Raw genomic sequence first — 11,125 nt, forward strand, 5'->3', positions numbered from 1 at the left:
AGATAAGGTATCTCATGCTAAATTAAAATTAGCCTTTGAAGAATTACATAGAGATGCAATTAAAGCTTTCAAACTTTTGGCCTCAAATAAGAAAATCTTTTCATATCTTGAATCAAAAGTTGAGAAAACCGAAAAGGATATGGAAGCTTTAAAACAATCTATGCTAGACATTCAAAAGGATAAAGTTGAAATAGATCCTACATCATGGTTTGGTTGTGAGACATGTCACATTTGGCAAAAAGAAGTAAGAGATCTAAAAGCCAAGTTAGACAAGGCTCTACAACCAAAAGTGACTTTTGCGGTTGATCCAAATAAGTTCAAAAGATCGTATACTCCTTTATATAGTAAATACACTTTTGTACCAAAAGTATCAACTAGCAAAACAGCATATTCTCATCATATTACCTGTCATTATTGTTGCAAAAAGGGTCATACCATTGAAAAATACAAATTTAGGAGGATTTTAGTTCCTAAAGGAGTATTTCAATGGTTGCCTAAGTGCAACAATTTATGTACTCACCACCTAGGACCCAATGAAGATTGGGGACCTTCCACTCTAAATTAATTTTGCAGGAAAAGTGTCTTGACATTGCCGAAAGGTTGTGGTTCCTTGATAGCGGATGTTCAAGACACATGATGGGAGACATATCACTCTTTGTTGAGTTCCACGCAAAGAAAAAGGGGTATGTCACCTATGGAGACAACAATCGGGGAGCTATACTTGGTAAAGGAAGTGTAGGTAACCCGTCTACCACAACTATAACTGATGTGTTACTAGTAGAAGGTCTTAAACATAATCTCCTAAGTATTAGTCAATTGTGCGACAAAGACTTCAAAGTAACTTTTACAAATTCTGGCTGCACAATAGAACATATTAAGAAAAGAGATATCATGTTTAATGGCACATGAGTAAACCACATTTATATGCTAAAACTTGGACGAAGGCATATTTTTTTTTGGTTACTCTCAATCTAGTAAGGCATATAGGCATATAGGTTCTCTCAATTTAGTTACTACTTATTGTTGAAGAGTCAGTTCATGTGTCCTTTTGATGAATCTTATGCAAAATGTGTCGAGAAAGGTATATCTTTTGATAGTGCAGGCCCATCTATTGAAGACATTGTCAAAGATAAGGAAGACGAAAGTGAAAGTGTTGCAAAGGAAGATGCTAAGAAAGAGAAAGATGAGTCTCATGACAGTGTTGAAAAAGAAAGCATCTCAAGCAATGAAGAACTTCCTAAGGCCTGGACAAATCTAAAAGATCATCCAATCGAGAACATAATAGGGGACATCTCAAAGGGCGTGACAACACGCTCCAAGATAAGTAACTTTTATCATCATTTTGCTTTTGTTTCACAAGTTGAACCGAAAAACGTGAAGGACGCATTACTTGATGAGCATTGGCTAATGGCCATGCAAGAAGAATTAAACCAATTTAAACGGAATGATGTTTGGGACTTTGTCTCTCATCCAGGAGATCATCAAGTAATCGGTACTAGATGGGTTTTTCGTAACAAACTTGATGAAAACGGAGTTATCACTAGAAACAAAACTAGATTAGTTGCTCAAGGTTACAATCAATAGGAAGGTATTGATTATGAAGAGACATACGCTCCTGTAGCACGTCTCGAAGCTATTCGCCTCTTACTTGCCTATGCTTGTTCAAAAGACTTCAAACTATTCCAAATGGATGATATTATATTTGGGTCGACTAATGCAAAACTTGTCAAAGAATTTTCTAAGCTTATGCAGAGTGAATTTGAGATGAGTCTCATGGAGCTGCTCAAAAGATTTGGAATGAGTGAAGCGAAGGAGATTGACACACCTATGGCAACAAATACTAAACTAGACAAAGATGAGAAAGATATCAATCTTGTCCAAAGGAATCTCACTTAAAAGCTGTCAAAAGAATTCTCCGATATCTACGTGGAACTCCTACATATGGCCTATGGTATCCGAAGGGAAATGAGTGTTATTTGGTAGGATTCTCCGACTCAGATTTTGCTGGCTACAAATCCGATAGAAAGAGCACCAGTGGAACATGTCATCTATTCTCAAATTCATTGATAAATTGGCATAGCAAGAAACAAGTATCGGTTGCATTATCTACTGCTGAGGCAGAATATGTAGCTGCTGGAAGCTGCTGTGCACAAATATTATGGCTCAAGCAACAACTTCTTGACTTTGGTATTAAGCTTGATCGTATACCTATCATGTGCGACAACACAAGTGCCATAAACTTGAGTAAAAATCCTGTCTTACACTCACGCACCAAGCATATTGAAATAAGACATCACTTCCTACGAGATCATGTAGAGAAAGGAGACGTTACATTTGAACATGTAGAAAGCAAGAAGCAACTAGCCGGCATCTTCACCAAACCTCTAGCAACGGAGCAATACTTCAACATTCGTAGGGAATTGGGGATACTCGATATCTCCAATTTGGGCTAATTACGTTTGTTCTCTCTTAATATTATTCCTTTACTTTATATATATTTTTTTTCTGCTAACATTTCTCTTAGCGTAAAGGTAGTTCATTATCAAGCCAGGCGTCATTCCACATTGACTAAAGGCTGCCACTAAAGTTGACACCTACATATTGAGAAAGCGGTAACGTAATTGTTGTTCACTTCCAAAAATATTATTGATACTATAATATGCTATCAATTAACATGCTTATAGTGACTTCATACATATATCTCTCTTGCTCATATATGTGTCTCATCTTTAATACACCTTTAAACATATTTGGCTCTCATGCTATCACTATCTACCTTTTATCTACTATACTATGAATGCTAGCGTGTTATCTATGTTTCTCTCGTTACTCTCCTCTGCTGTTTTTCTTGTATCTCTTTTGATGTTGTCAAAGGGGGAGATAGATGCTGAGTGTACGGGGGAGCTCAGCTGGGTAAATAGATGCTGAGTGTACGGGGGAGCTCTTACCACTTATTGCCAAAGCTTCTACTACCGGTTTGCCATCATCAAAAAGGGGGAGTATGTGAATACAAGATCACACTCACAAAGATGTTTTTGATTCATGGCAAACTCAACAAGCATACAAGCAACAAGGTACAAGCAGAAGAACTCAAAGAAAAGTAAGCTTTGGTCACTCATAACAGAGCAGGTCGACCTACTATGTATACAAGTCGACTCAACACAAGCAAAATAAGAGGAACTCAGAAAATCAGCAGTCAGGTCGACCTACTCCCAGCACAGGTCGACCTAAAATGAAGAAATTTACATATCATTCTGCTAGGTCGACCTACACAACAACTAGGTCGACCTAATCTGAGAAAATTTCCCCAAAACGCATCTGAAGTGGATTCTGGTCGACCTACTTCTTTGACAGGTCGACCTAACTGGGAACAAATGACATCCAAAGGATATGCAGCTCTGTTAGGTCGACCCAGCCCTAAATTAGGTCGACCTATCTGATCAAAACTGACTTCCAAAGGATATGCAGCTCTGTTAGGTCGACCCAGCCCTAAATTAGGTCGACCTATCTGATCAAAACTGCCAAAATTTCTGGTTTTCTCTGCATCAACTGAAAAGCTCTCATATATATTGTCCAATGTTCAATTATTGGAAACAACACCAACGACTGAAAGATACACAAAGGCTTCTCATCTTCGTTCTTCGTCATCTCCAACACAATTACACATAATCATACTTGCGTTGAGGGTTAGTGATCGAGTTCGATAACGTCCATGGAACGGAATTGAAGATTCCTAGTGGGTGAAGATTTGTGGGGTTTTTGGTGAATAAAATCCGAGGGTTTTGTCCTCCAAGATAGGTGTTTCTTGGGGGTTTTTATCAAGAGGTTTCATCGAGGATCCATCTGAGTGTGAAGATTGAAGAACAAGGGTTCAAGGCAATTCAAGACACTGCAAAAAAGGGATCAAGTGAAGCTCTTGGATCACCTTGATCTGGTTCAAGATTAAGGGGGAAGAAGATTCAAAGGATCGACAAATTCGGTTTATTGTTTATCGCTTTGCTTTCTTCTTTGTATAAACTGCTTTCAACATTAATGGAAGATTTCCCATTTGGAATTGGGGGCAGACGTAGTCGTAGCGAGGACGATCGACGAACTGCCTGAACAAACATCGTGTTCTTGTCGCTTTTATCTTTTCATTTACGTTCTGTTCATATTTGGTCATAATTGCAAAATTGATTAACGATTCAAGTGTTAAAATTGTGAATTAAAGTTCTGCATAAACATCACAATTCACCACATCTTGAATCATCATCAATTTGAACATTATCACCAAGTGTTTATCGTTTTGCTTATTCCACTATTACTGCATTGCAAACCAAAGTTTGTCAATTTAGAAGATAATTGTTTTTCAGCTGTGAAACGTATTGATTCGATAACATATCACTTCATCACAAATCTCAATTATCTTGTGGTTTTGTCACATATACGACCCTTGCAATAACGGTCCGGAATTGACGCAAGTCGATTCAGAACCGCTTTCGCTTTAGTTCGAAATAATTCCGAAAAACTCTGTGAGATCTATTCACCCCCCTCTAGATCCTCAGGCCAGCGTCTAACAATAACTTCGTATGAGGGACCTAACGTTTCCTTCGGTGAGATCAGACACATATCAAAAGCCTATGGCTTGAGGGACTACATAGTTTTATATTTGTAAAAAGACCCATATATGGAAATGACTGTAGGCTTCCCCAGAAGAGGCGACGATAACATGTCGCCCCATGGAAGGTATTGCCTCTCCCAAGGTTTTCCTATCGCCTAATCGTGGGATAATACATTTCTTGGGCGTAGAGAAGTCATGATTATTAACTGACCCACACCCCTCTGGGAAATAAGGATTCAACTGTCCACCTTTGACTGAGTGGGCGGTGTCCCTTTTCAAGAGAATCCTAGGCTCAAAAGGCCTCTATAAATGCTTCTCCACCATGGGATAAAATGACATATCTTAAGCCATATAAATCACACCCCACATAGGCTTATACCTAAGCATACCACTAAATAACAGAGTCTCTCACCTCACGTGAGCAGGACCTCTAGACCACCACAAAATACCACCGTACAGGGCTTGTCTAAGGGTGCGTTTGATTTGTAATAGAATGTGTACTGGACAGAACAGTACTGGACATATGACTAAGTTACAGGATAACTTTTTGTACTATCTCCTGTTTGATATCTGATGCACAGGACAGACAATTTTGTACTGTCTCTTGTTTGATATGCCAATGTACTGGACAAAATCATACAAAATTTACTCTAATACCCTTTGTAATGTTTAACATTTAATTTTTCACTATGTAAAGACACAAAATATATTAAAACCAAATCATTACAAAGTATATCATAAATTAAAAACAAATCATTAAAAAAAATACATAAAATTACCATCCAAAACATAGACTAAATAAATATATTAACCAAGTCTAATGTTGATAGAGTTCAAAAGAAATCTTAATTAAAACATAATCTTCAACTGACATCATCAAAATTTTAAATTTTATCACATTCTCATAATCTTTCTCACGAAAGACATTCTTTGGGAACCTCCAAACTCCCAAAAGAATTTTTCATACTGCTGATTTTGAGAAAATTTAATCACCAAGTCAATTTCCTCTTCATCAGTTAATCCCAATTTTTTAACCTCTTCAACCAAGTCAGATTTTGAAGGATCTGGCTTTGAAGGATCTGGAAGTTTGGCTACAACTTTAGCAAAATCAGTCGTCACAACTTCCATTTTGCTATTAAAACTCTCCAAAAATTTAGTGGCTAATTGATCACGTCGAGGTCGCTTCAAAGATGGTCCTAGGGTTACATTTCCATCAGAAGTTGGTGAATTATCATGTTGGTGCACAGACTCATCATTATCACCAACATGATTCTCAGTTGTTTCATTTTCACCTCCATCATCGGCCCTACGACCATTTTCACGATCTTTTCCAAAAATACCTTGCAATCTCTCAAACTCTTTAAACTCTTTATTGACATGATTTCCAACTTTGGGATGTTTCTGCAAGAAAAATATATATTTTCAAATGATAAATTATTCATAGCAAAACAAAACATTGTATAAAGTATATGTTAAATACCTCCAAATATTGAGATAATACTTGACTGCTGTCGCAAATGACACATTTTTTTGTATCATCCCATCCAAATCCACTAGTGTTCATCGTGTCAACAACATCATTCAGCTTTGTTGACCACCTCTTCATCTTGTTAACTATTTGTTTCACATTGATAGCTATTCCTGAAATTTTATTTTTCATTCTCTTGCAAACTTCTTCATGAGTTCCAGTCTTGAATGTTTCATTCTCTCCTTTGTTTCCAGCCACCACCATCTCTTCTAATATAGTGAGTAAAGTTTCTTCTTCAATTATACTCCAATTACGTCGAACTCTAATGTTACTCATTGATTGCTCACTTATAATTCCATCTTCATTTTCCATTTCTAAATACCAAAAAAATCAAGAAAATTGTAATAACCAATATCATTCGCAAGTGCAACAACAGAAAATAAATCTAATAAAAAATCATAAAAAGATATTGACAATCACATGATAATAAGTTCAGCTTCATTCAAAACATAAAAGAATCTAAAAAAAGATTATGCAATCACATGGCAATAAGTTCACAATTCATTCATACCCAAAATACATATATAATAAACTAGTTCTATCTAATGCCTATGTCTATTCCTCCATTTTGTAAACATTTCTTGAGCATGCACATCCCTCCTTTGAGTCCATTGATTACTAGGTTCAATAGTTTCCACTATATTGATTGTTTCTTCTCCTAAAGGTAGCTCATCTTCTGCAAATGGAGAAAATTCTTCTGGATCCATTGCCATGTTCACGCGGATGAAGTTATGCAATAAACAACAAGCAAGGATCATTCGACATTGTGTTCTAATAGGATAAAACGATGGGCTTCTCAATATAGCCCATCGTTTTTTCAAAAGGCCAAAACATCTCTCTATCACATTTCTCGCTCGAGCATGCTTATAATTAAACAACTCTTCACGGTCTTGAGGTGAACGACGACCAGAGCCCCACTCTTGCAAATGATATCGTTTACCTTTATATGGGGCAAGAAAGCCTTCACCGTTAGTGTATCCACCATCAACAAGATAATATGAACCTAAAATATTAACAACAACTCATTGTTTGTAATCATGTTCAAACAAACAAAAAAGAGAAGAAATTGTCATACCAATTGGAACCCTTAGTCCATTTTGTCTATTTATTGCATCACGTAATACCCTAGAGTCTGAAGCCGATCCTTCCCATCCTACTAATACATATATAAATCTCATATCCCTAGTACAAACACCTAAGACATTTGTTGCAAGTCCACCTTTTCTCGTACGATATCTAGGTCTGTCAGAAACACTCGGTGTCACTGCTATGTAAGTCCCATCTAAAGCTCCTAAGCAACCCTAAAATTTTAATATATGATCCAGATTAGTTTGCTTAACCAGAAGAATATATTAAGATAACTAGGTAAAAATTATTACCTTAAACCATTTCCATCTTTCATCAGAGCAATCTTGAGGTATAGGTTCTGGTTTGGCAAGTAAATCATTTCGTAATCTCAAAACTACGGCCAGTACTCTATGACAATATCTGCTAATTGTTTGTCCTGATCTAGACAATCTAACTTGAATACTTCTATTTTTTGTGTGATGTGCGAGTATATTTAAAAAAACTGCAACTTGTTCTTCAACACTTACTTGTCCAAGTTGCACTAATCCTCCTCGTACCCTTAAAACCTCACAAAGATGTGCAAATGTGTTTCTACACATTCTTAATTCCCATATGCAATGAGAATCACTCGTACTAGTAATTGATTCCAAAACATCTCTACGTGACTCGTATCTTGCTAAAACTCTTTCATTCAAAGATCTTCTCTCATAATTATCACTTAAAACAAAATTCAAGAAAAAAAACCAACAACGTGCATGGCTAGAATCTGAATATACATCCTCCAAACAAGAAGATAATGAAAATTTTGGTTATCATCCATTTCGACTACATATAAAAAAATAATTAAAAAATTAATGATGAATAAAAATATAAAAAATTAACTACATTCAAAATATTTATTAGTTATTATGTACATGTATGATGTATGAAGAATGCTAATGTTTCCTTATATTAAAATATTGATTAAAGAAAAACATGAAATGAAATTCTTCTTCTTCGTATGTGCTAGCGGTGGTAACGTTTTTGTTTCGTATGTGCTAATATTTTTGTTTTGTTTACTATAACAATATGAGTGAATGAACACATCATGGAAAAGGATAAAAAAAAATTAGAAAACACATGGAATGGAAAGATTGTATAATAAATACAAATTATAGCCTATTATGTTATACCAACAATATTCAGAGAAGAGTTAATAAATAATAAAGGAAACTAGAGCAATTAATTAACAAAGTAAAGTACCTGGACAATAAATTAAGAGTGAAGCCCCATTTTGGTCCCTCACAAATATTACATGAGTCAAATTAGTCCCTCACAAAAAAATCGACCCAACTTAATCCCTTACAAAATTTAACCGGATCATATTAGTCCTTCTACTAATATTTTTCTCAAATCGATTTTTTTTCTAGTTTTAAACCGTGACTGGACTGCCACTTTGGATTTTATTTATTTTTCATTTTTTAAATACTAAATTGATTTTTTATTTTTAATTTCATTTTTAAACAATTATAAATTAATAATATAAAAAAGCCAAAATTGTTTCTTATAAGGATTTGAACTCAGGCCCATGTGGTTAATCTTAAACAATTCTAAATTTAAAATAAAAAATACAAAACTTGTATCAATATGGTCTCGAACCTAAGTCTCTTCAGATTAAATACAATAAAAATTGATTTGTCTATTTGTAAATGATAGTCACTTTACTAACAATAGAAATTGATTTGTCTAGTTGTTATTGATAGTCACTTTACTAACCGTAGAAATTGATTTGTCTAGTTGTAAATGATAATCACTTTATTAACAATAGAGATTGATTTATCTAGTTGTAAATGATAGTCACTTTACTAACAATAGAAATTGATTTATCTTGCTGTAAATAATAGTCGCTTTACTAACAATAGAAATTGATTTTTCTAGTTGTAAATGATAGTCACTTTATTAACGATAGAAATTGATTTGTATAGTTGTAAAGTGAAAATCATTTAACTTGAAGGGACTTGGATTTGAGACCTCATAGGTAAAAATTTATGTATAGAATTTGTTAATATTAGTAGAAATCATGGAAATTACTTGTTTAAAAATTACTTTATAAGAAATAATTTTGGTGTTTTTGATATTATTCATTGATAACTGTTTAAAAATGAAATTAAAAATAAAAATTAATTTAGTATTTTAAAAAAAATATAACGTGTCAGTCCAGTCACAGTTTAAAAGTATGAAAAGAACCGGTTTAGAAGTAGAAAAAACCGATTTGAGAAAAATGTTAGCAGAAGGACTAATATGATCCGGTTAAATTTTGTAAGAGATTAAGTTGGGTCAATTTTTTTGTGAGGGACTAATTTGACTCATGTAATATTTATGAGGGACCAAAATGAGTCTTCACTCATAAATTAAAGAGGTGACCACTTGCTTATGGAGTTTGTGACGTCGTATTCTGCCGTTTATGAGAAGAGGCGTTAGGTTTTAAGAGCAATAGTGTTTTGCTGAATATAAGGATCCAAAGGTTAATTTAGTATTTTTATTTATTTGTACGTGGAACAACATTTTGTCCAGCACTTAAGTGAGTGACAAAAAAATAGATAGTTGTCTAGTCCCTCATTCCTTTATTTGTGCTATCCTTTATTTATTTTTTAAATCAAACGGTGGACAAATAATTTTGTCCTGTCCAGTCCCTATTTTTTAACAAATCAAACGCACCCTAAGGCTTTTGAGTGTTCCCACCATTTGTAGGGGGAAACACACAAGCCTGTACGTTTTTGCCAATACAATATATATATATATATATATATATATATATATATATATATATATATATATATATATATATATAATTAAGAAAATAAGCTAAATATGCTAGCCTATATAAGCATATATTGTCTGTCCTATATGACTTTATAGGTAAAATAAACTATTTGAAAGTTTTAATGGAAAACAAGTTTTTAAATAGGCTTTCAGGCCATGCCAGATTTTTAGAAAGGTCAGACCTGGCCTAACCTTTCCCTTCCCTCACGTCCATCTATCTCTCCTCTCCCCTCTTAAAATTTGAACAAAACACATAAACTATTAAATATTCCTCCCCTTCCATTTACTCCCAATCCAATAGACCCGTAAGATCCAACCATTTATCTTTTGAAATAAAGATCCAAATTTTAAAATTAAAATAATAATGTCTATTTTATACAACTAACTATATTGTCTATTTTTTTATAGAATTAAAGTTAAAATTTAACATAACAAACAAACATGTATAAGAGAAAGTTATATTAAAGGACTAGACAATATTATATATTAGATAAAAATAAACAAAGATATATAAATAAAACAAACTTTTTTTATAAATCAAATATATTTGTGCGCAATTGCAAACACTAATTCCTAAATCTAGAAAGAACAAATTCAAACTCTTTAACATTATACTTAAATTTATTTTTTTTATTGAAATTAAATATAAAGTTTTAATTGCAAAATAAAAATAAAATAAAACTAGAGATGGCAAGCAAATCCAAACCCGCGGGGCCCACCGCACCCGAACCCGAATCAACGGGTGAAAACCCGAGTTGAATGGGTTTGGGTTCGGGTTCGGGTGTCACCCGATATTTCAGGTGCGGGTTTGGGTAGTGTGAAACCCGCACCCGAAATCCGAAATCACACCCGCTTCACTTATATATATATATATATATATATATATATATATTTATATTTATATTTATATATATATATATATAAATATAATTATAAATATATAAATATAATTATATATATATATATATATATATATATATATATATATATATATATATATATATATATATATATATATATATATATATATATATATATATATATATATATATATATATATATATATGGTGAAGGTTCAATTAAATCCCTCACCCATGTACCACTCAATTTCACCGTTAGATTAAATA

General features: G+C 33.6%; 1 protein-coding gene across 1 annotated transcript; it reads right to left on the reverse strand.

The window, feature by feature from the left end:
• Positions 1-6,670: 6,670 nt before the first annotated feature.
• Positions 6,671-8,016, reverse strand: LOC131597645 (uncharacterized). The gene is made up of 4 exons (XM_058870329.1): positions 7,973-8,016; positions 7,508-7,913; positions 7,340-7,429; positions 6,671-6,964 (listed from the first exon to the last, which is right to left on the reverse strand). The coding sequence occupies exons 1-4, from the start codon at positions 8,014-8,016 to the stop codon at positions 6,671-6,673; spliced, it is 834 nt and encodes a 277-aa protein (XP_058726312.1).
• Between the last annotated feature and the right edge of the window lie 3,109 nt (positions 8,017-11,125).

Source organism: Vicia villosa, linkage group LG4, assembly GCF_029867415.1.
Source record: "Vicia villosa cultivar HV-30 ecotype Madison, WI linkage group LG4, Vvil1.0, whole genome shotgun sequence".
NCBI classification, from domain to species: domain Eukaryota; kingdom Viridiplantae; phylum Streptophyta; class Magnoliopsida; order Fabales; family Fabaceae; genus Vicia; species Vicia villosa.